The sequence below is a fragment of the Somniosus microcephalus genome, chromosome 25 (assembly GCF_052327205.1).
Source record: "Somniosus microcephalus isolate GS21.2 chromosome 25, FLI_Smic_1.0, whole genome shotgun sequence".
NCBI lineage: Eukaryota > Metazoa > Chordata > Chondrichthyes > Squaliformes > Somniosidae > Somniosus > Somniosus microcephalus.
In genome coordinates, this window is record NC_141011.1 from 1,522,852 (window position 1) to 1,549,035 (window position 26,184).

General features: G+C 47.6%; 1 protein-coding gene across 12 annotated transcripts in view; it reads left to right on the plus strand.

Moving 5' to 3' along the window:
• The window catches only part of hspg2 (heparan sulfate proteoglycan 2), a 647,132-nt gene that overhangs the window by 469,711 nt on the left and 151,237 nt on the right, over positions 1-26,184 (plus strand). For 10 of the 12 annotated variants that reach the window (XM_085966756.1, XM_085966759.1, XM_085966758.1 and 7 more), the window contains 8 exons: positions 3,278-3,352; positions 13,533-13,668; positions 15,226-15,377; positions 16,315-16,444; positions 17,516-17,667; positions 18,154-18,283; positions 25,236-25,387; positions 25,574-25,703. In XM_085966756.1, the coding sequence (XP_085822882.1) occupies positions 3,278-3,352; positions 13,533-13,668; positions 15,226-15,377; positions 16,315-16,444; positions 17,516-17,667; positions 18,154-18,283; positions 25,236-25,387; positions 25,574-25,703 (1,057 nt within the window). The remainder of the gene's footprint in view (positions 1-3,277; positions 3,353-13,532; positions 13,669-15,225; positions 15,378-16,314; positions 16,445-17,515; positions 17,668-18,153; positions 18,284-25,235; positions 25,388-25,573; positions 25,704-26,184) is intronic. The other 2 variants (XM_085966763.1, XM_085966768.1) reach the window with 1 other exon arrangement.

Consider the following 26,184-nt stretch of genomic DNA (forward strand, 5'->3'; position numbering starts at 1 on the left):
TCCTGCCCACAGTGAGTCACATCGGTCTATACCGTCCCCATCCAGCCCACAGTGAGTGTCTCACATCGATGTATACTGTCCCCATCCAGCCCACAGTGAGTGTCTCACATCGGTCTATACTGTCCCCATCCAGCCCACAGTGAGTGTCTCACATCGGCGTATACTGTCCCCATCCAGCCCACAGTGAGTGTCTCACGTCTGTCTATACTGTCCCCATCCTGCCCACAGTGAGTGTCTCACATCGGTCTATACTGTCCCCATCCAGCCCACAGTGATTGTCTCACGTCTGTCTATACTGTCCCCATCCTGCCCACAGTGAGTGTCTCACATCGGTCTATACTGTCCCCATCCAGCCCACAGTGATTGTCTCACATCGGTCTATACCGTCCCCATCCTGCCCACAGTGAGTGTCTCACATCGGTCTATACTGTCCCCATCCTGCCCACAGTGAGTGTCTCACATCAGTCTATACTGTCCCCATCCTGCCCACAGTGAGTGTCTCACATCGGTCTATACCGTCCCCATCCTGCCCACGGTGAGTGTCTCACATTGGTCTATACTGTCCCCATCCAGCCCACAGTGAGTGTCTCACATCGGTCTATACTGTCCCCATCCTGCCCACAGTGAGTGTCTCACATCGGTCTATACTGTCCCAATCCTGCCCACAGTGATTCTCTCACATCGGTCTATACCGTCCCCATCCTGCCCACAGTGAGTGTCTAACATCGGTCTATACCGTCCCCATCCTGCCCACAGTGAGTGTCTCACATCGGTCTATACTGTCCCCATCCTGCCCACAGTGAGTGTCTCACATCGGTCTATACCGTCCCCATCCAGCCCACAGTGAGTGTCTCACATCGGTCTATACTGTCCCCATCCAGCCCACAGTGAGTGTCTCACATCGGTCTATACCGTCCCCATCCAGCCCACAGTGAGTGTCTCACATCGGTCTGTACTGTCCCCATCCTGCCCACAGTGAGTGTCTCACATCGGTCTATACTGTCCCCATCCTGCCCACAGTGAGTGTCTCACATCGGTCTATACTGTCCCCATCCTGCCCACAGTGAGTGTCTCACATCAGTCTATACCGTCCCCATCCTGCCCACAGTGAGTGTCTCACATCGGTCTATACCGTCCCCATCCTGCCCACAGTGAGTGTCTCACATCGGTCTATACCGTCCCCATCCTGCCCACAGTGAGTGTCTCACATCGGTCTATACCGTCTCCATCCTGCCCACAGTGAGTGTCTCACATCGGTGTATACTGTCCCCATCCTGCCCACAGTGAGTGTCTCACATCGGTCTATACCATCCCCATCCTGCCCACAGTGAGTGTCTCACATCGGTCTATACTGTCCCCATCCAGCCCACAGTGAGTGTCTCACATCGGTCTATACTGTCCCCATCCAGCCCACAGTGAGTGTCTCACATCGGTCTATACTGTCCCCATCCTGCCCACAGTGAGTGTCTCACATCGGTCTATACCGTCCCCATCCTGCCCACAGTGATTGTCTCACATCGGTCTATACTGTCCCCATCCTGCCCACAGTGAGTGTCTAACATCGGTCTATACCGTCTCCATCCTGCCCACAGTGAGTGTCTCACATCGGTCTATACTGTCTCCATCCTGCCCACAGTGAGTGTCTCACATCGGTCTATACCGTCCCCATCCTGCCCACAGTGAGTGTCTCACATCGGTCTATACCGTCCCCATCCTGCCCACAGTGAGTGTCTCACATCGGTCTATACCGTCCCCATCCTGCCCACAGTGAGTGTCTCACATTGGTCTATACTGTCCCCATCCTGCCCACAGTGAGTGTCTCACATCGGTCTATACCGTCCCCATCCTGCCCACAGTGAGTGTCTCACATCGGTCTATACTGTCCCCATCCTGCCCACAGTGAGTGTCTAACATCGGTCTATACCGTCCCCATCCTGCCCACAGTGAGTGTCTCACATCGGTCTATACCGTCCCCACCCTGCCCACAGTGAGTGTCTAACATCGGTCTATACCGTCCCCATCCTGCCCACAGTGAGTGTCTAACATCGGTCTATACCGTCCCCATCCTGCCCACCGTGAGTGTCTCACATCGGTCTATACTGTCCCCATCCTGCCCACAGTGAGTGTCTCACATCGGTCTATACCGTCCCCACCCTGCCCACAGTGAGTGTCTCACGTCGGTCTATACCGTCCCCATCCTGCCCACAGTGAGTGTCTCACATCAGTCTATACCGTCCCCATCCTGCCCACAGTGAGTATCTCACATCGGTCTATACTGTCCCCATCCTGCCCACAGTGAGTGTCTCACTTCGGTCTATACCGTCCCCATCCAGCCCACAGTGAGTGTCTCACATCGGTCTATACCGTCCCCATCCTGCCCACAGTGAGTGTCTCACATCAGTCTATACCGTCCCCATCCTGCCCACAGTGAGTGTCTCACATCGGTCTATACTGTCCCCATCCTGCCCACAGTGGGTGTCTCACATCGGTCTATACTGTCCACATCCTGCCCACAGTGAGTGTCTCACATCAGTCTATACTGTCCCCATCCTGCCCACAGTGAGTGTCTCACATTGGTCTATACTGTCCCCATCCTGCCCACAGTGAGTGTCTCACATCGGTCTATACTGTCCCCATCCAGCCCACAGTGAGTGTCTCACATCGGTCTATACCGTCCCCATCCTGCCCACAGTCAGTGTCTCACATCGGTCTATACCGTCCCCATCCTGCCCACAGTGAGTGTCTCACATCAGGCAATTCAACACAGACCAGGGACCTGATCAGGGATCTTAATTTTCAGTAGTAAACTACATGGTGTATTTACCTACTCCAAGCAGGGTTCATAACTGCACAGATAGTTGTATAATGAATTCCTCCAAAGTAATAGCCCGCTTCTCATTTCTGACCATGGTGTTAGAGTCAATGCTGGAACTGACTATAATTTACACTGCCGCCCGTCTTGTGAACTGCTGGATAAAGTCGAGGTTTGAGGAGATAATTGGGTGTTCTGCGCTGGAGTTCCACCCAGGACGAGGTCAGCGGACTGGATAAGTTTGAAAATAGAGGAGGAATGTGACTTTGACAAATCTGAAGGAGGAAGTGGGAGGTGTTGGTGAGGAAACCTGTGGAAGTTAAACCTTCAGATAAAACCAAAGCTCCAAGGTCACGTAGGCCCCTCAGCAACACTGCAATAATAGAAGTCTTTCATCAGCCAGCTACTGCTCGAGTCTGATCTATCTCTGCTGTTTGCACTCTTTCTTCTCTCCTCTCTGTCCAGGCTATGTCCTTATTTGGTTTCCTTCCAATGGGAAATAATGCTAAGATTTTACAGAGGCGCATCCAGGAGCTGCAGGTAGCTGCCTGTGTCTGGGCTCCGGAGCTTGTGGGACAACTACTAACCCGCTGGCTTTCAGACCATTCCACCGCAAACACACGTGCAGCGAGTGTCCAGGGTAACAGCAGACGTGCAGCGAGTATCCAGGGTAACAGCAGACATGCAGCGAGTGTCGAGGGCAGCAGACGTGCAGCACGTGTCCAGGGTAACAGCAGACGTGCAGCGAGTGTCGAGGGCAGCAGACGTGCAGCACGTGTCCAGGGTAACAGCAGACGTGCAGCGAGTGTCGAGGGCAGCAGACGTGCAGCACGTGTCCAGGGTAACAGCAGACGTGCAGCGAGTGTCGAGGGCAGCAGACGTGCAGCACGTGTCCAGGGTAACCGCAGACGTGCAGCGAGTGTCGAGGGCAGCAGACGTGCAGCACGTGTCCAGGGTAACAGCAGACGTGCAGCGAGTGTCGAGGGCAGCAGACGTGCAGCATGTGTCCAGGGTAACAGCAGATGTGCAGCGAGTGTCGATGGTAACAGCAGACGTGCAAAGCATGTCGAGGGCAGCAGACGTGCAGCGAGTGTCCAGGGTAACAGCAGACGTGCAGCGCGTGTCCCGGGCAGCATCTGATCTCTGTACCTGGAAATTGAGGCCCATGCACAGTGTGGCCTGTTCTCCAGCACCCAGTGCCAGCCCGCCTCAGTACCCAGCGCTTGGCGGCACAGCATTAGTTCTTTCACTGCAATACTGCTATAAAATGGATTGCTCATTTTCCTACTCCCCAAAAGTGCTGATGTTTTCCCCGTGTAGAACACACTCTGGTTTTTCCTTCTATTTTACCTTTGCCAAATTAAAAATAATTCTCATCTCTAACTGACCATCTGCTGGTTTAGATATTCCAGTCCCACACTGGCTTGTCCCTCTGTGGGGTGATTTCCAACGTGTATGCAATCAGTTTGAACCCACCGGAGTATAAAACTGAGGCCAAATCCTCGATGCCAGTAATACCAACAACAACTTGTATTTATATAGCACCTTTAACGGAGTAAAACGTCCCCAGGTGCTTCACAGGAGCGATTATCAGACAGCATTTGACACCGAGCCACAGAAGGAGATATTAGGACAGGTGACCAAAAGCTTGGTTAAAGTGGCAGGAAGGATGTGATTGCCTTGGAGAGGGTGCAGAGGAGATTCACCAGGATGTTACCTGGGCTGGAGCGCTTCAGCTATGAAGAGAGACTGGACAGGCTGGGGTTGTTTTCCTTGGAGCAGAGAAGGCTGAGGGGGGACCTGATTGAGGTGAACAAAATTATGAGGGGCATAGATAGGGTAGATAGAAAGGAACTTTTCCCCTTAGTAGAGGGGTCAATAACCAAGGGGCATAGTTTCAAGGTAAGGGGTAGGAGGTTTAGAGTGGATTTGAGGATAAACTTTTTCACCCAGAGGGTGGTTGGAATCTGGAACTCACTGCCTGAAAGGGTGGTAGAGGCAGGAACCCTCACAACATTCAAGAAGCATTTGGATGAGCACTTGAAATGTCATAGCTTTACAAGGCTATGGACCAAATGCTGGAAAATGGGATTAGATTAGACAGGGCTTGATGGCCGGCGCGGACGCGATGGGCCGAAGGGCCACTTTCTGTGCTGTATAACTCTATGACTCTATTTAAGAAACATCTTAAGGAGGAGAGAGAGGTAGAGATGGAGAGGTTTAGGGAGGGAATTCCAGAGCTTTGGGCCTGGGCAGCTGAAGGCACGGCCACCAAAGGTGGAGCGATTATAATCAGGGCTGCACAAGAGAGCAGAACTAGAAGAGCGCAGATATCTCGGTGCGGGGGGCGGGTGTGGGGCTGGAGGAGGTTACAGAGATAGGGAGGGGCGAGGCCATGGAGGGATTTGAAAACAAGGATGAAAATTTTAAAATCGAGGCGTTGCCAGACTGGGAGCCAATCACATCACATCATCAGGGAGCGGTGAGATATTACCAGCTGGCACAGTTTGATTTAAACAGTGTGAACTTGCACACATTCCACCCCGCAACAGCGCCGGTGAGAACACAGCAGGTCTGCCTGGGCAGAAGAGCGGCTGGATCTGAAGTGGACCCAGGCTTGCAAATCCAAGGATGCAGTTACCTTGCAAACATCGATCTGAAGCAGTTATCTCAGAGGAGGGAGTCTTGCTGCACTTCACTCTGTGGTCATGCCAGTCCCCTGACTCCCTGCGGAGGACAGCAGCACTAAAGGTGTTGTGTAACCGTGCCTCAAACACCACAGCATGGCGCAGGATTCTTACTGAAGTGAGGCATCACTTCCTAGAGAATAAACTTCAAACCTCAGGTTCCCATTCTGAATTTTTCGTTGTACCACACTTAAAATCACTCAAACTGAAGGATATTCAATTAGATTTCTCATCCTGTGGAAGTAGTTAAGCAACGAAAGTGTTTAACAGACAGTTACTTAGAATCATAGAACCTGACAGCACAGCAGGAGGCCATTCGGCCCATTGTGCCTGTGCCGGCTCTTTGAACGAGCTCTCCAATTAGTCCCACCACCCCCCCCCCGCTCTTTCCCCAGAGTCCTGCAAATTTCTCCTTTACAAGTATTTATCCAATTCCCTTTTGAAAGTTCTTGAATCTGCTTCCACCGCCCTTTCAGGTCATCATAACTCGCTGTAAAAACATTCTCATCTCCCCCATGGTTCTTTTGCCAATTACCTTAAATCTGTATCCTCTGGTTACTGACCCTCCTACCAGTGGAAACAGTTCAACTTATCTCCCTATCAAAACCTTTTGTGATTTTGAACACCTCTTATCAAATCTCCCCTTAACGTTAATACAAAAGCAAAATACTGCAGATGCTGGAAATCTGAAATAAAAACAGAAAATGCTGTAAATACTCAGCAGGTCAGGCAGCATCTGTAGAGAGAGAAACCGAGTTAACGTTTCAGTTCGATGACTCTTTGTCAGAACTGGAAAAAGTTGGAGATGTAACCGGTTTCTAAGCAAGTGTAGGGGCAGGGTTAAAAACCTGTTACATTTCCAACTTTTTTCCAGTTCTGACGAAGGGTCATCGACCTGAAACATTGACTCTGTTTCTCTCTCCTCGACGCTGCCTGACCTGCTGAGTGTTTCCAGCATTTTCTGTTTTTACTCCCCTTAACCTTCTCTGCTCCAAGGAGAACAATCCCAGCTTCTCCAGTCTCTCCACATCACTGAAGTCCCTCATCCCTGGAACCATTCTAGTAAATCTCTGCACCCTCTCTAAGGCCTACATCCCTGCGAATACAGAGGCCCCAGGCACAGACAGCTGCTGCAGTGCCGCTGCAGTGCCAGTGCAGCACCGCGGCATTTCCTGTTTCGGTGAAGCTTTACTGAAGGGGTTAGGATCGGGGGAATGGTAGAAGTGAGATTGATAACCTGAATAAGCAAGATGAATTGTAAACTCCATTTAAATATATGAAGCTGTGATTCTTTTTAAAAGTGGGAAACATTTGAATTTGTTACATTTTTAAACCAAAGTCTCGCTCCAAATAAGTCGGACTTGATGGGCCCGATTTCAGTCAACATTTATTGAGCCGCGGAGTGTCTGAGAACAAGTGGAATGGCCTGAAAGCAGTTTGTTTTGCAATGTAATAATCCTAATACTTGTGGGCCTTGTGTGTGCGGTAAGAAGGAGTCTCGGAGTTGTGATGAGGACCTGCAATGACAAATCTGTTGGTTCGATGCTGTGTCGCCTGTCTCTCTCTCTGGGGCATCCACTAAATGGAGACAAATTCATTGAAACCCGTGTGATAAGATGTCCACCCCACCCCCCCGTGACTTTTAGCCAGACCCTGTATGCAAAGGAAAATGATTTTACAAGGACCTCATTGAAGTGCCGGGTTTCTCACTTGAGCTGTCAGATGATGAATAATGTGCATGTGCATGCGTGTGTGTGTGCGTGTGCGTGTGTGTGTGCGTGTGTGTGTTCAATGATTTTCAGTCGATTTTTGGGTTTTGCTATGGATTATGCTTTTGCTGTTTAATTGTGGCATCTTTGTGGAATCAGGCAAGTGCCAGCTCTACCATTAACTCTTCAATTTCATAAAAATTTCAAAGTTGTTGCAAAATTTTAGCAGAATTGGATGACTTCTGATCTCTCGAGCTGTTTTAGAAGTTGTGTTTTATCAACTTAATATTTTTAGTGCCTTTAGAGTAATTTGTCTCTTCTTCGTGATTGGTTAAGTAGCGACCAATCACATTCCAGCAAATGAAGACGACAACAACAACTTGGATTTATATAGCGCCTTTAACGCAGTAAAATGTCCCAGGGCGCTTCACAGGAGAATTAAAAGACAAAATAAATTTGACACCGAGCCACATAAGGATAAATTAGGGCAGGTGACCAAAAGCTTGGTCAAAGAGGGAGGTTTTAAGGAGCGTCTTAAAGGAGGAAAGAGAGGTAGCGAGGCGGAGAGGTTCAGGCAGGGAATTCCAGAGCTTTGGACCCAGGCAGCAGAAGGCACGGCCATCAATGGTGGAGCGATTATAATCAGGGATGTTCAAGAGGCCAGAATTAGAGGAGCGCAGAATTCTCGGGGGGGGGGGGGCGGGTGTGGGGCTGGAGGAGATTACAGAGATAGGGAGGGGCGAGCCCATGGAGGGATTTGAAAACAAGGATGAGAATTTTGAAATCGAGGTGTTGCTTAACCGGGAGCCAATGTAGGTCAGCGAGCACAGGGGGTGATGGGCGAACGGGACTTGGTACAAGTTAGGACACGGGCAGCGAGCACAGGGGTGATGGGTGAACGGGACTTGGTGCGAGTTAGGACACGGGCAGCAAGCACAGGGGGTGATGGGCGAATGGGACTGGGTGCGAGTTAGGACACGGGCAGCGAGCACAGGGGTGATGGGTGAACGGGACTTGGTGCGAGTTAGGACACGGGCAGCCGAGTTTTGGATGAGCTGAAGTTTACGGAGGGTGGAACGTGGGAGGCCGGCCAGGAGTGCGTTGGAATAGTCAAGTCTAGAGGTAACAAAGGCATGGGTGAGGGTTTCAGCAGCGGATGAGCTGAGGCAGGGCGGAGCCGGGCAATCGGCATTACCTCAGTGATACCTGACGAAAGCTCAGGCCGATCTCCCACTCACACCTCCAGCAGCCGCAGGCCTAGAGTGGCGCTGCACTCGATCCCAGCAGGTCCCAGCTCTCGTGATCCGACAATCCTTTATGCCTGACCAGCACATCAGCTGTTTCTGACGACTGTTTCTGAGGCAGGGTTCTCGGAGGTGGCTGCTTTTCACAAATAATATCGACCTCACTCACTCAGAACATGGGGGAACACAGGAACAGGAGGAGGCCATTCAGCCTCTCAGACCTGTTACACAGGAACAGGAGGAGGCCGTTCAGCCCCTCAGACCTGTTACACAGGAACAGGAGGAGACCATTCAGCCCCTCAGACCTGTTACACAGGATGGGGAAGAGGCCATTCAGCCCCTCAGACCTGTTACACAGGAACAGGAGGAGGCCGTTCAGCCCCTCAGACCTGTTACACAGGAACAGGAGGAGACCATTCAGCCCCTCAGACCTGTTACACAGGAACAGGAGGCGGCCATTCAGCCCCTCAGACCTGTTACACAGGAACAGGAGGAGACCATTCAGCCCCTCAGACCTGTTACACAGGAACAGGAGGAGACCGTCAGCCCCTCAGACCTGTTACACAGGAATAGGAGGAGGCCGTTCAGCCCCTCAGACCTGTTACGCAGGAACAGGAGGAGGCCATTCAGCCCCTCAGACCTGTTACACAGCAACAGGAGGAGGCCATTCAGCCCCTCAGACCTGTTACACAGGAACAGGAGGAGGCCATTCAGCCCCTCAGACCTGTTACACAGGAACAGGAGGAGGCCATTCAGCCCCTCAGACCTGTTACACAGGAACAGGAGGAGACCATTCAGCCCCTCAGACCTGTTACACAGGAACAGGAGGAGGCCATTCAGCCCCTCAGACCTGTTACACAGGAACAGGAGGAGGCCGTTCAGCCCCTCAGACCTGTTCCACCATTCAATCGGATCATGGCTGATCTACCGGAACTCCATTTATCCGCCTTTGCTCGATATCTCTTGCGGTCCTTACCTAACAAAAATCGTATCAGTCTCCGTTTTGAAAACTCCAATTGAGCCCCAGCACCCACGGCCTGTTGGGGGCAGTGAGTTCGCGATTTCCACTACCCTTTGTGTGAAAGTGCTTCCCGGTGTCACTCCTGAACGATCTGGCTCTAATTTAAAGATTGTGCCCCTTTGTTCTGGACTCACCCTCCAGAGGAAATAGTTTCTCCGGAGCTGCCCTATTAAATCCTTTAAACAGCCCTCAATTTTCTATACTCGAGGGAATAGAAGCAAAGTCTGTGCAGCCTGTCCTCATAATTTAACCCTTTTAGCCCCCGGGTATCACTCTGGTGAATCTGCGCTGCCCCCCCTCCGAGGCCAGTATATCCTTCCTGAGATACGGGGCCCAGGACTGTACGCAGTGTCCAGATGGGTTCTGACCAAGGCTCTGTACAGCTGAAGCATAACTTCCTCCTCTTTGTCCGGCTCCCTTGAGATTCCATCAACTCTTTGGATTGCCCTTTGTACCCTGTCTACTAGCTTTTAGTGATTTGTGTACTTGGACTCCCCAATCACTTTGCTCTTCCAGTTCCTGGTCTCCAAGGACGAGTTGCTCTCTGGGCTTGGCAGGCAGCTGTTACAAAACAAAATCAGTCAGCAACCCCAGGGAAACCGCTCGATCTTTGCCGAATGGTGAATCTAATGTTAGGAACTTTCTATGGTGAATGTTCAAAGCACACTGTGGCAGGTGTAAGCCACAGAGAGCGGTAAAGAATTTAACAGAAGTACAGAGCTTAAAAAGGAGCCTTTCCCCACAACACAAAACTGGCCCAATTTTACAGTTGTGCCCAACACTCCTCCTCAACCAGCAACACCAAAACCAGGTCAACAGGTCATTCATCTTGTCTGGGGTTTGTGGGGCCTTGCTGTGCGCAAATTAGCTGCCGTGTTTGCCTGCAAAGCAACAGTACCACAAAAACCATTCATTCATTCAATGTGCTGTACTCTGGGACATGCTGAGGTGCATTTATAATAAGTTCTTTCTTTCTAGTTATGAGATTGAGCACGGTGACACGTTGTGCTGTTTCTACGGTAGCTCCAGCAGATCATCACAGTTGTCCCTGTTTTACAACTAATCCATCGCATTGGTGACCAAAGAACTAGCATTCTTTGAGGACAAGCCCATCCTAACTATCAGCAACAACATCAACTTGTATTTATATAGCGACGCCCCCGTGGCCCCGACCTTTAAAGTTGCCCGGCTCACAATCATGTTTTGTTCGGATGGTTTGTAATCTTGGTGTCCTCTTCGCCCCTGAGCTCAGCTTTAACCCCCATATTCCATCTGTCGTCAAGATTTCTTACTTCCACCTCTGCAACATTTCTCACATCCACCCCGCTTCAACTGTTCCGCTGCTGAACCCCTCACACAAGGCTTTGTCATCTCCGAGCATAACGGCTCAAACGTACTCCTTGCTCGTCTCCCATTCCCAAACCTCCATAAACTCATCTACCCATATTCAATCCCACCGAAAGTCCCACTCTCCCATTACCCCAGTTTACACTGGCTCCCCATGCCCCCCTTGCATTTAATGCCTATCCACATTTGTTAATCCCTCCACGGCCTCACCGCACCCTATCTCTGCAAACTCCTCCAACCCGTCCCGAACTCACTCTTCCTCTGACCCCACTACTCATACCTCTTCCCTCCTCTTTGTCCCAGCCTTCAGCTGCCTGGGTCCTACTCTCTCGAACTCCCTCAACAATCCTCGCCACCTTTCTCCACTCGTTTAAACAAAATCTTCTCAAAGCCCCTCCTGCTCTCTTCGACTCTTTGCTGGGCCAACTTCTCATGGGTCAACATGTGGTCCAAGCTGTGACTGTCCACAGGCTGGTCTTTCTTGGGGGCATCACAGCAGAGCCAAGCCAATCCTGCCCTCACCTACGTCCACACACACATTTCCAGCAGGGGTGACTGGCTGATGATCAGAAGCCGCGATCCTGGCCCCAGCCCGGGGTACTGAGGCCAACTGTCATCGCCGCCGAGACCAGCTAACTCAGCATAGGCCAGGCATTGAGTCTGAGGTGTGCCTGGTCTGTATGACTCGACTTAGCACTTTGACATATCCTGAGGTCATGAAAAGTGCGATATAATTCTTTCTAGAACTTCCAAGACCTACCTTTGCAGATGGCCGGGAACAATCTGGCTGCATCCACATTGCAAGGCTGAGGGAACAGAGCTGGAATGAAAATAAATTTACAAAAATAGGGGAAGAGGCTGGGACATTTTAAAATGGTGACTGCTTGTATCCAGGCCCAGGGTTATCTGATGCTCAGCAACTTCCAACAGCTGCTCTGAAAATCCTTGACTTGGTGTTTGAGCCCTTAGCAAAGTGCACCCCCTGGTGGCTGGTGCAATAGTGCAGGTTAAACATATAACCTGAATTAACCCATTAACATTGGAGTGCTAACTGCCATTTGCAGCTTTTGAAATATTTTGCTCTGTTTTATTTTACCAAAGTATGTGACACTTTGACGCCGGAGGTTGAAAGGACTGCCTGTTACTGAATAAATCTGCTGCGCTGTGGCAGTCCATGCTCGTCACAGCTGCCAATAAGTGAAAGATGATGGGATAAAAGAGTTCTGATTGTTATACGGGATCTTTATACAGCAGATTGCATCAAGTCCCAGTCAGTGTGCAGTAAAACTCTACACACGATCCTGCTTGACGCCTCAATGAAGGTAGCAGACAGAAGTGAGCTGTTCAACAACAACTTGCATTTATATAGCGCCTTTAATGTAGTAACACGTCCCAAGGTGCTTCACTGGGGCGATTATCAAACAGAATTAGACACCAAGCCGCAGAAGGAGACATTAGGCCAGGTGATTAAAAGCTTGTGAGTAGAGTACAATATGTGTGTTATGATGCTGAATATCTCATGCCGTTTTTGCCATTATTGGGGAGAACGAATTGTAAATGAAAATGGTAGGTTCTCACATCCGAAGATCATACTGACTCCGATCAGATCAGTTCCAGTGTTGTTGAAAGCATCACAACAGAATTTGCCTGTTGCCATCGTGGGTACTGTAAGTGTGGACCTAAAGGTTCAAGTCTACTGCGATCTGTTGTCGGAACTGCAAGGCAACAATGCTTCTGTACAATGTGGCTGTTTGTTGCTCTGCCATTGAGCTGTCCTACAAAACGACGAGATGTGAATTTGCGCCTACAACATCCAGGGCATATGGGGAAGGTGGAGTTCAGGTAGATCAGTCGTGATTTTATTGAATGGCGGAGCAGGCTCGAGGGGCCGAATGGCCGACTCCTGCTCCTATTTCTTACGTTCTTATGCCATCTGCTGAGCTGGGAGGGGTGGAAGGTGATTCTGAGCAGAAACAAGATTCTTCCCCACAGGGTGTTAGAAGTAACAGAGGGCAAATTTACCACCACTTCTCGTCACAGAGTAGCACTGGCAGAGGCCAGAAGACGGGTGAAGCTGTTCTCTTGTCATGAGTGGTACGTGAGCAGGAGAAGGACCAAAGTTCAAAATGTTTGAAATTGCCGGACAAGTATTTCAGTCACATTGGACTCTGCCCAGACATCGCCACATCTATTGGGCAAATTCCTGAGTTTTGCAGGAGCTGTTATTGCAGGAAAAATACATTGCTATGAGAAACATGATTGACATTTCCCCTGCATGGAAAGGCATGGATCTATTGCTCTTCTAACCAAACAAATGGCAAAAGAAATCACCACCACTAATCTGGGAGTCAAGACCAAGTGTAGTCTTCAGGTGAAGCCGGGTTAGAGGCCGGAGAGAATTGACACACACACCTTGAATCAGTCCCTAATTTTCAACTTGCACGTTGTCATTTTTACATTTCCATTACAAATCCCTACATCCACATTTATAACAGAAACTGTCTATGTAAACTTGTCATGGTGCAAATACACCCTCCCTCCAGTGGAGGCGCTGTTTATAGGCAGTTGCCATTTTCATGTGGACACAGGCATTTATAATAGAAAAGGTTGACGAGCAGTGCACCTAAATGTAAGTGTCTAAATATATGATAGGTTGGTACAAATGTACCAACTTAATGCCATGTGATGTATATTGCTTTTAATTTTTTCCAGGCCAAGGTTGAACGGACAGATATTGGGACTCTCATTATCCCCTCGATCACTGCTGCCCAGGCTGGTGTCTACCTGTGTGTGGGAACCAATGCTGCTGGCTCCTCAGAAGGTCGCATAGAAGTCACAGTGTTTACCTGTAGGTGCCAGTTTTCCAGAAGTATTAAGTTTGTTTGCACTGATGCCTAATATTGACTCCAGTCCAGCTTGCTCTCACGATTGTGCTCACCTCTGATCTTCAGTGTAACTTACTCCTCGTCCCAACTTCAAGGATTCTACTTAAAAAATAAAAAAAAAAGCCATTTCAGATATTTCCTGCCTGAGGGAAGATATTCCATTTCTAGCAGGCCACAAGTAGCCTTCAAAGGACCTGCCATTCTGGGTTGCCCAGTCAGAGAAGATCGGTGCAGTCGATGTATCCAGCGGGTCTTCCACTAGCCAAGTAGCAGCTAGCTGAGTGGAGCTGGCAGTCTGGCCAATTCTGGTGCTCGCGTGCAACTGAAAAGCTTAGTGTCGCTGAGACTTGAGACAATGTTTTTAACTTGCCTGAACAAATCCTTGACTTAAAAACCAGCTAGAAAGCAAATCATACTGCAGCAATGAAGGACTCGCATTGACACCAAATGAGTTGTCTTTTCAGCTTATTAAACTTGGAAGGGAGCAGAAGTTACCTCAGGGAAGTCGGCCGCCTTTAGACAGGTATTTGATCTGTCTGGGGGCAAAGCTAAACCCCGCTTCAACTGGCAAACAGCCAGGAATGTCCGAATACAGACACTGGCAAACACTAACTGCCGTCCATTGCCTCCACCTCAGAAGGAGTTTCACACTAGAGATAGTTTCATGCAAGGTTCATAAACAGAACAACAGTTTCATGTAGGTTTTTTCTGTCCCCGTGTTGGGGACTTTGTGCTTGTTAAAGGGGAAGTTTACGTCAAGTACAGTCACTGCAAGAGTTTCTCCATAACGTGAAATAGGATTGTCTTTTGCAATTGTGATATTATAATCTAATATAATCAGTTCAGTAAATGTCCTTCCCTTTCCCTGGTTTCTCTTCAAAACAGGTCTGCGCAACCCATCGATGTGTCTAATGTCTGATTAGTTGATCTCCCATAGCAACTTCACATTATAAATTCCTACATTCACATTTACAATAGAAACTGTCTACGGTAACTTATCATAAGATTGAACATAAGCTATAATGTGCTGTCATTACACTTCCCACCAGTTTCTCTCCATAAACATTAATTGGAATCTTGGCCTTTGAATATTTGGAAACCTAAAGCACTGATTTGCGAAATTAAAGTTTTCAAGATTTTATTGGAATTCAACCAAACTCATTTGATTGAACACAAGCTACAATGTGCTTCACCACTAACCTAACCCCATAAATAATAAACAAAACTTGTGCCATGATCAAAATGCTCATTTAGAAATTATGCACTGCCTTAAAATGTTATCTAAAATAAATAATTGAAATACATTTGCTCTTGCAGCGCCTTCTATAATTATGGCCCATTTAATTTGCAGTATCTGCACTCACTAAGTGTCTGTTTTATATAGAAATTTCTCAGATTTATCGCTCATTGAATTCTGTACGCGTGTGTTTTCTCATCATGTTTCCCTGTATTTGTTTTCAGGAGAATATTTGTGTTCCACATTTTGATCTGTTTGTTTCTTGTCTCCACTCTCGCCACAGCGCAAGGATCTGTACCGATAGTCCGAATTCAGCCCTCCCCCGCCTCAGTAACAGAGGGAGAAGTGCTGGAGTTATACTGCCAAGTGACAGGGGATCCTCGGCCTGAGATAACATGGCGCAGGTCAAGTGGTTACCTAACAGCCAATCACCAGGTACGTAATTGTGATGATGCAAGAAGTATAATCTCTGGATTGGGGGTGAGAGAGGGGGTGGGACCCTCAGCTTTTCCCCATAGCACTCTTTGAAGAAGAGCAGGGGAGTTCTCCTCGGTGTCCTGGCCAATATTTATCTCTCAACCAACGTGACATGAACCTTGTCATTCATGGGAAATGACTTATGAAATAATACTGGGTGGCCTGCTGGTGGCGTTGTCCAGGGAGAGTATAAATATTCGGGCATGGGCCCAGCTTGCTCAGGACATTCTTTAACAGGAACTAGTGAAGGACACAACTAGATCTCCATGTTGAAGAACAGTTGATTAAAGCCTTGTTTAATCCTCAGACCAAGGGCCTAGTAGTTTTCTTACATCACAACGTCACCACCACAGATGATCTGGTCATTTATCTCATCGCTTGGGGGAGCTTGCTGTGCGCAAATTGGCTGCTGCGTTTCCTAAATTACAACGGTGACTACACTTCAAAAGTACCTCATTAGTTGTAAAGCGCTCTGGAATGCCCTGAGGTTGTGAACGGCACTATAGAAAGACAATCCTTTCTCTTTCTGGGTCACTGGGCAGCAATCAGGAGAGGGAATCCTGACTGATGTTTTTCTTCACGTCACGGAAAAGTGCAGATGTTCCCTCCGACGAGGCGCAGTGTGGTGCCGTACTGGGGGGGTCTATGTCTGAGTGCTGAAAACAACGCAGTGGTGCGTGAGAAGGTGTTGTGATCAATGTTCCCTTTAAGCTGCATGGCCGCGCGACTCTGCGGACCTCCCGCGCAGCTGGCTCACCGGCTTTTCAATTGGACTAACCGCGCGTGCGCAGCGTTTCAAATGGGCCGCGCGGCCCCTTAAAGGGGGCAACGCACCCGAAAAAAAAGAACGGGAGCATTGGTTGCAATGCTGTGATTTTTGTGGTTGATCTTGTAGGTGCAGGGCCCGGTGCTACGCATTCGGCAGGCCACCCGTGCTGATGCTGGGGATTACATCTGCCACGCTGAAAACAACCTTGGAATGCAGCAAGTCGCAGTCGCTGTGTCAGTCACCTCCGGTGTTACCCGTATGTAAACCACTCATTCTTATTGAGTATCACTGGATCATTTCTACCCCTTTTATTGTTAAGGCTGGCACAGTAGTTGCTTTGATATTATTGGCACTGTCACTGCACTTGGGAGACTTAGACTTTGGGTGTTGTTGAATGGGCCTGTAATGATCTGGAACTTGAGGCTCTTATGGGAGAGGGGGTGTTGTAGTTCTTCTGTCAGTTATGAATTTTTAACCAGACAATGGTGTTAAAATGCTGAAGGAAATTGAGTTCAAAATTAGTGAGGTTCGCGAAAATACTTTTAAAAGCTCTTCAAGCCTTAGAACTGTATCTGGGGAAAGATGTCAAGGTCATAGAGAGGGTGCAGAAGAGGGTTCACCAAGATAACACCCAGGAATAAAGTTTTAGTTATGAGAGGACATTTGAGAAACTCAGGCTTGTTTCATTATAACAGAAGGTTAAGAGGAGAACTGATAGGGGTGTTGAAAATTTTGAGAGGTGAATCGGGAGAAATTATTTTAACTGGTCAGTCAGTCGGTAACTCGTGGGCATAAATTTAAGATCATCCCCAAACTAACACAGGGAGAGTGGAACAAGTGGGTATAAAGGAGATTTTAAAAAACTCAGAACTATCTGAACTAATTAAGATGATTAAGTAACAACATGGAATTTAATTAGTTTAATGGAAGGCAGATTCAAAATGGAAATGTGAAACGTGTGTGTGAGAGACAGGGGAACATCTGGATGGTTCCAAGCCAGTATCATCAAAGCTCATCAAATACAAGGAGAGTTCACTATAAACCCATGGCATGTCTTGCCTTGGCACAGATCAGTGATGAGGCCACATCTGGACTAATATTTACCACAGTCGGCACAATATATTTAGAAAAACATTAAAATGAGAAAATGTTCATTATTTAAAACCAGTTACAAGATAGCTCAACAATTTGTTCCTTCTTCAATTTTATATTAATTGTTGCGTTGAATGTTCTCACTGCAAGAAACTTATCTGGGATACAGCCAATGATAACATTTTGATCTGTTTGTCTCATTAAGAACCTCTTCTGCTCTCCACCCTCCCCACAGCACAACGGACCGCCCCTACAGTGAGGGTTCACCCCTCCCCCACCTCAGTCACCGAGGGACAAATGCTGGAGTTAAACTGCCAGGTCACAGGTCAACCACAGCCCAGGGTCACATGGTACAGGGCAGCCGGCTCCCTAACAGCCAATCACCAGGTAGGTGAAGGTGGTGGAACAACCCTGGATTTTCCTCTTATGGGAAATTATTTTATCCGAACATTATAATCGTGTGATCTAAAGTTTAGCTCATTGTTGTTGAAGCAGAGATTGCTTCCTAGAAAGCAGCAAATCAAACCAGCTCCAACTCTCAAACATTGGCACGGTGATGGTACAGCCAGCCTCCGTATCAAACCGCTACTACACCCAAGAAGTTATTCTTTGTGTGAGGCTGGACAGGCTCTTTGACTTGGGGAGGGAGGGGGGGCATCACAGCTGTACCCACAATCAAGTCTTACCCAACATGTACCTCTGGGCATCTTCCCTCACCGGTCACTGACTTTCATTCCTCAGTCAGAGAAGAGCATAAACAAGTGTCAGACTTTCCTGCTCATGTGTTGTCGTTGTCAGTATATTAGTGAATGCTGAGAGCAGGCTGGGAGAGTGTGAGTAACGGAGGCTGTGATTTTCCTGTTGATGCTCTAGGTGCAGGGCCCTGTGCTGCGCATCCTTCACATGACTCCGGCTGACATCGGAGATTACATCTGCCGCGCTGAAAACGTCCTTGGAATGCGGGAGGTCAAATTCTCCGTCTCGGTCACTTCCACGTCATCCCGTATGTAACCCCTCGTTCTTTTAGTATTTGATTTGCACCATCGTTTACTCTTTTTATGGCTATTTGCTTTATTGTTCCGCCCGGTCTTGACTACAATTGGGAGCCAAGGATTTCTTGTGTTGTTTGAAAAGTGGTTTGTAACTTATGGGGTCTCCAACATTGGGAAACAAGAAATAACAACAGAAAATGCTGGAAATACTCAGCAGGCCAGGCAGCATCCGTGGAGAGAGAAACAGAGTTAACGTTTCAGGTCTGTTCCTCTCTCCACGGATGCTGCCTGGCCTGCTGAGCATTTCCAGCATTTTCTGTTGTTATTTCAGATTTCCAGCATCCGCAGTATTTTGCTATTATATTGGGAAATAAGATCTAGGAGCCTTATCACCAAGAGAGTTTTATAACATTTTTAATGTCAGTTGTGCAGAGGATATTGAAACATGTCATTAGGGATGGAGTGACTGAGCACTTGAACAAATATGGACTAATCACAGAGAGCCAGCATGACTTCGTTAAGGTAAAGTCATGTCTGACTATTCTAGTTGAATTTTCTGAAGAGATCATTGATGAAGTAGATGAAGGGGAGTGACTATGGGTGTCGTCTATATGGACTTCCAGCAGGCATTCGAGAAGGTTCCACACAAAAGATTATTGGCAAAAATGAGAGTGCTCTGAATTGGAGGTAGCCTTTTGACTTGTGTTGGAAATCGGTTGCTAGGTAGAAGACAGAGTGTGGGGGGTAAAGGGTAAAGGGTATGCACTCACTGGCAGGATATTACAAATGTTGTTCCCCAGGGATCTGTTCTGGGGCCTTAACCCATATTTACTAATGACTTGGATGAAAGAATAGAGAGTTATATATTCAAGTTTGCAGATGACACGAAGTTAGGAAGGACAGTAAGCAGCAGTGCAGATGGGAGCAGGAAGCTTCAAAAGGACAAAGACAGATTAACTGAGTGGGCAAAACTGTGGCAGATGAAGTTTAATGTGGGGAAATGTGATGTCATCCACTTTGGACCGAAGAAAGATAAGTCGGAGTATTTTCTATATAGTGAAAAACTAGGAACAGTAGAGGAACAAAGTGATTTGGGAGATTAAATACACAAATCATTTAAAGCCAGTAGACAGGGTAAAAAAAGCAATCCAAAAGGCTAATGGAATGTTGGCCTTCATCTTAAGAGAGCTGGATTACAAAGGGGCGAGAGAACGTTATCAGTCAGTTGTACAGAGCCCTGGTCAGACCCCATCTGGACACTGCGTTCAGCTCTGGGCCCCGCCCCTCAGGAAAGACATATCGGCCTTGGAGGGGGAACAGCGCAGATTCACAGAAATCACAGAAACCACACAGTGCAGATAGAGGCCATTTCGGCCCATCGAGCCTGCACCGACACATATCCCACCCGATCCCCGTAACCCCACGTATTTAATCCCCCTAACACTAAGGGTCAATTTATCATAGCCAATCAACCTAACCCGCACATCTTTGGACAGATTCACCAGAATGATACCAGGACTAAAGGGGTTAAATTATGAGGACAGGTTACACAGACTGGGCTTGTGTTCCCTCGAGTTTAGAAGATTGAAGGGTGATCTGATCGAGGTGTTTAAAATGTTAAAAGGATTTGATGGGGCAGATGTAGATAAACTATTTCCTCTGGTGGGGGAATCAAGAACAAGGGGCACAATCTTAACATTAGAGCCTGGCCACTTAGGAGGGAAATCAGGAATCACTTTTTCACACAAAGGGTAGAGGAAATCTGGAACTCTCTGCCCCAAAAGGCTGCGGATGCTGGGACAGTTGGAACTTTCAAGACTGAGATCGATAGATTTTATTAGGTAAGGGTATCGAGGGATATGGATCTAAAGCGGGTAAATGGAGCTCGGTGCAGATCAGCCAGGATCTAATTGAATGGTGGAGCAGGCTCGAGGAGCTGAATGGCCTCCTCCTGTAACTATGTTCCTAACATGAGAGTGTTATAGGAGGATAGAAGGCAGTCTTGTACGCTAATTAACCGTATATTTATAGGGGAGGAAATGTTTGCGTTTTATGTGCTCTTAAGTTTCCAGTGCTACCCTAAAGGTAATTACATCCATTAGCATAATCACTGCGAGTAAAAGCATCGACTGGTTCTACCTCTCGAATCTGCCCTGATTTATTGAGGCAGTAACGGAAGTGGAGCATGACGCTATCCGAGGGATATTGCTTACTTGATTTTCCAGAAGGCATTTGATATGATTCCACATGTGGGACTTTCAAGGATGGTCACAGCTCATGGAGCCAATGGCAGGTAGCCAGTTCGATTAAAAACCGGCTTGGCAGTAGGAAACAGAAGATGCCAATAAATGGAAAAAGCTCCGTCTGAGAGACGGTGTCTCGCCAAGTTCTGTGGAGGTGGTGGGCCGAGTCTCTCCTTCCCATCACTCTTTACAATGTTTATAAAGGATTCTCTGTCTCAGAGGCTGGAATATCCAATTAGCTAAGCTGACCTCACAGGACAAGCAATGGGGCATGCAAATGGCAAATGAAGATCAATACTGCTAAACGTAAAATACTGTATCTAGGTCAAAATACCTCTCTCCACTGCTGCTGGCTATTTTGTTAGGCATAGGGTTGCAAAGGGGTGGAAAGTTTCCGGTAAATTTCTGGAAATTTTCCACGGGAAGTTTAGCTTGGGAATTTTGCCCAAAAAAGCACATGCTAGCATAATATTGTTTTTTTTCCACAGGTCCTCTCTTAAAATTACTAACAGAGATGGAACCTTAATTATTAAGGAATTTCTTAATCAATGTTTATCTTCTTACTTGGCTTGTTTTAATAATTACAAGTTTTGTGTGTGACTGTGAACAAATGTGTCCTGATTGGTTGGATGAGTGGATGAGCGATTAGCTCCCTCTATTTGTAATATTTGCATATCGAATTGTGATTGGCCTGCAGGCATCTGTAAGACTGCTATAGTTTTTTTAAGATCCAGGTTAGGGGTCCTGAGGGAAGTCATTTTGTTTTCTGCTGATGTTGTGATGATGCAGTAAGTAAATCAGACTTTATACCAAATAAACCAGTTACTTGTTGAACTCTGTTGTCCTTCAATTTAAAATATACAAAATAATACACTATTGGTGATGTAGCGTCGTGTGTGTACAAGTCATGCTTCCATCACATGGAGCATCAGCAAAAATGTACTCACCCTGTTGCAATCGTGCTGATCGACCGCAGTTCGACACAGAGATGAATGCCCTTTATTTCTCTGCATAGAACAATGCCACGTTTACTGTCGGATGTGTGGAAGCATTTTATCCCAGGCATTAAAGATGGAAAGACTGTGTACATGTGCAAACACTGTAGAAAGCCATATGTAAAGGATGCCACAAAGATGCAGCAGCATTTATCCAAATGCAACAACTTCACTCAAAGCTCGCAGCAGTCAGCCCAGAGTTCCTCTGCTTCCATTCAAGAAGATGATGGTTCTCATTCAGCATCAGGCTCCTTATCATCAGCAACTCCTGGCCCACTTGGAAGGTTCTTTGATACAATGGATAACCATAGCCAGAAGAATGCAGATGAGTGCCTTGCTCGAGCTGTATATGCAACAGGCTCACCCCTCATGCTCACAGCCAATGTGTACTGGAAGAGATTTTTCAATGTTATTCACCCTGCATACTGTCCTCCCACCAGACATGCTTTGTCTACTTATTTGCTGGAGGCTGAGTATAACAGAGTCCAAGGAAAGCTCAAAGAAACGATAGCGATGGCAGACTGTGGTGTAGTTATCTCAGATGGGTGGTCAAATGTACGAGGGGAGGGCATCATAAACTACATGTGCGGGTTAGGAAAATTGGCTATGATAAATTGACCCTTAGTGTTAGTGGGATTAAATACGTGGGGTTACGGGGATCGGGTGGGATATGTGTTGGTGCAGGCTCGATGGGCCGAAATGGCCTCTATCTGCACTGTGGGGATTCTGTGATTTCTGTCTCCACTCCTCTCCCAGTGTTCTTCAAGAGCACAGACACGAAGGACAACAGACACACAGGCACATACATTGCTGATGAGCTGAAAGCGGTCATCAACGACCTTGGATCACAAAAGGTCTTTGCAGTAGTTACTGACAATGCTGCGAATATGAAGGCTGCTTGGGCTCAAGTGGAGGAGGCCTACCCTCATATTACGTCTATTGGGTGCGCAGCTCATGGGCTTAACCTGCTCCTCAAGGACATCATGGCTTAACCTGCTCCTCAAGGACATCATGGGTTTGAGAACCATGGAAGCACTGTACAAGAGAGCCAAGCAAGTTGTTAAGTATGTCAGGGGAAAACAGGTAGTTGCAGCAACCTACAACTCCAAGCAAATGACAAAGAACAAGAACACCACACTGAAGCTGCCCAACAACACTAGATGGGGTGGTGTTGTTATAATGTACAACAGCCTTCTGGAGGGTAAGGAGTCGCTGCAAGAAATGGCAATATCCCAGTCTGGGGATATGGAAACCACCATCAAGAAAATACTGCTGGATGATGTGCTTTGGGAGAGAGTGGTTAGCAGCCTTAAACTACTCTCACCAGTAGCATCTGCAATTGCTCAGATTGAAGGAGATGACGCTGTCTTGTCAGATGTTCTCAGGCTTTTTACTGATTTAAAAGAACAAATCAGCATTGCCCTACCCACATCCTTGCTGCTCAAAGCAGAGGAGAAGGCAATTGTTCAATTCATACAGACGCATCAAGAATTTTGTGTCAAGCCGATTCATGCTGCAGCATACATGCTGGACCCAAAGCATGTTGGGAGACCAATACTTTCTGGAGAACAGATCAACAGTGCTTACAGTGTGATTTCTACCCTCTCACACCATCTCAATCTGGATGTGGGCAAAGTTCTGGGAAGTCTGGCAAAGTTCTCTACCAAGCAAGGTCTTTGGAATGGGGATGGGATATGGGAATCATGCAAGCATATCAGTGCACATACCTGGTGGAAGGGACTTTGTGCATCTGAGGCCCTGTCATCTATTGCATCGGTGATACTCCAAATCCCACCTTCATCAGCGGCCTCTGAACGAAACTGGTCACTTTTTGGGAATACGCATACAAAGGTGCACAACAGGCTGACTAACGAGAGTGGAGAAACTGGTGGCTATCCGGGCGAACCTACAACTTATTGAGCCAGATACAGAAGTGTCCACCACACAGCTAGACACTGACACAGAGGAGGAAATGGACACGTCAGAGCCAGAGTCAGAGAATCAGGAGGAGCAATGAGGAGTAGAAGACTCAGAAGACTCATGAGTAGAAGACTCAAAGGGGCAAAATAAGGACAAATTACAGGCTAAATAAGCTGACGCTCTTTTTATTTTATTTTAGATGGGTCTTTTTTGTGGGGGTTCAATAAAGTTCAAAATTATAACCTAAATAAAGTTTTGAAAGCCTGTTTTTATTTGCATGGAACAGTATGTCTATTTTGACGACAAAGATAACATAAGGGTCAGAGACAAAAACCATCAGTGTGCAAAAAAACTCTAAATTCCCGAAAATTCCCATGGAAAGTTTCCTCTTTTAAAAATTCCCAGAATTTTGCAACCCTAGTTAGGCATCTCTCATCCATCTCAGAAAAAGGAAATCTCCTTGTTCCACAAGGACCTCTTCCACAGTATCTGAAACTCGGGGTGTTCAGACCGCTGTCACTCTGTCTGCCGCGTCAGTAACATGCTCCCCTCTCACCATCACTCAAACCTCCACCTCCCCTTCAACAGCTGCAGCCCCAGCACAATAACCACCTTCCCAAATGCTTATAATCGGCACGTTTAGAGCTGGCAACTCCCCCCCCCCCCCCCCCCCCCCTCTGCTCCCCCAGCCGCCCACTGCCCCCGCCTGCCCTCTGCCCCCGCCCTCCCTCTGCCGCCCCGTCCTCTCCGCCCGCTCTCTCCCCCCCCCCCCCCACCCGCCCGCTCTCCCACCCGCTGGCCCTCTTTCCCCCCCCACCCCCCCCCCCCCCCACTGGCCCTCTGCCCCCGCCCGCCCCCCCGTCTCTCCCCCCACCCCAATGTCTCGGCAACGAGCGAAGCTGATCCTCAGTGTCTGGGATAATGATTGGGAATGTTACAGAGAGCAACAAAGAAAATAATCAGAAAGGCAAAGAGGAGTTTAATGAAATCCTGCTGATGGTAAAGAAGGTGGTTTGGCCGTGACATTAGTAAAGAAAGAACGTGCAGTTATATCGTGCTTTTCACAATCTCAGGACATCCCAAAGCGCTTTCTGTCCAGTGAAGTGGTTTTGAAGTGTAATCACTGTTGTAGTGCAGGAAAGGTTAAGGACACAGGAGAAGCACTAAAAGAGTATTTTGCTTCGGTCTTCAGAGTGAAGAAGAAATTGTCGACAATACAAGAGGTGTAGGGAAAACTGAAGGGAGAAACTTAGCGAGTCATTAGCTCACCCTTTAAAAAACCTTCTGTAATCAGATGGAAACCAGAAACTTGTCCAAATTCAATTGGTTTCCACTGAAGGATAGTGAAAGAACCTGGTATCAAAATTGGGGGTGACTCATTATAATCTTCCAAAGTTGGCTGGATCTGGGGATGGTGCCAGTGGATTGGAAGGTAACCAACAAGACACTGTTATACAAGAATGACAATGCAACGCTCCCTCAGTATGGCACTGAACTATCAACATAGGTAATCTCTGTGGTTGGGTTCCTAGTCACAGGCCTGGCTCAGAGGCAAGAGTGATACCAGCCGAGCCAAGCTGACACACAGTCAGTTAAACGTGAAATTTCTTCGCACAAAGAGCTCTGCCCAGTGCATCGCCCCAGAAGGTCACAGATGCAAAGACGACTGAAATAATTAAACATTTACACAAACTATTGTGGTAAATATAAACGCAAGAAACATATCTGCGACTCAACAACTAACAGCCTCAGTATTGTCCACTTTTGATCTATTTGTCTCATTCTGCTCTCTACCCTCCCCACAGCACAACGGACCGCCCCTACAGTGAGGGTTCACCCCTCCCCCACCTCAGTCACCGAGGGAGAAATGCTGGAGTTACACTGCCAGGTCACAGGTCAACCGCAACCCAGGATCACATGGTACAGGACAGCCGGCTCCCTAACAGCCAATCACCAGGTAGGTGAGGTCTTCCAGTGTGCATGGCCATTTGCGTTCTGTTCATTAATTTTTCTTCAAATTTCTAACCATGTCTGAAGTTTCCATGGGAAATAGTTAATTGCCACTCTATATATTAGTGAATGCTGAGAGCAGGCTGGCAGAGTGTGAGTAACGGAGGCTGTGCTTTTCCTGTTGATGCTCTAGGTGCAGGGCCCTGTGCTGCGCATCCTTCGCGTGACTCCCGCTGACGTCGGGGATTACATCTGCCGTGCTGAAAACATCCTTGGAATGCAGGAGGTCAAATTCTCCGTCTCGGTCACTTCCACGTCATCCCGTATGTAACCCCTCGTCCTTTTAGTATTTGATTTGCACCATCGTTTACTCTTTTTATGGCTATTTGCTTTATTGTCCTGCCTAGTCTTGACTGCAGTGAAAGCCAAGGATTTCTTGTGTTGTTTGAAAAGTGTAACTTAAATGGCCTCCAACATTGGGAAACAAGATCAAGGAGCCTTATAACATGAGTATCATAGAAAGAAAGAGCCAGACTTGTAGATCAGTAAAACTAATATTAATAGGAGAGAACATTTTTAAAAGCTTTATGTATTTTACATTTCGTACCCTAAGGAACAGAGTCCATAAGCATAATCACCGCGAGGAAAAGCATCGACTGGTTCTACCACTCGAATCTGCCCTGATTTATTGGGGCGGTAACTGAAGTGGAGCATGACGCTATCCAAGGGATATTGCTCACTTGGGATTCCAGAAGCCATTTGATATGATTCCACATGTGGGACTTTCAAGGATGGTCACAGCTC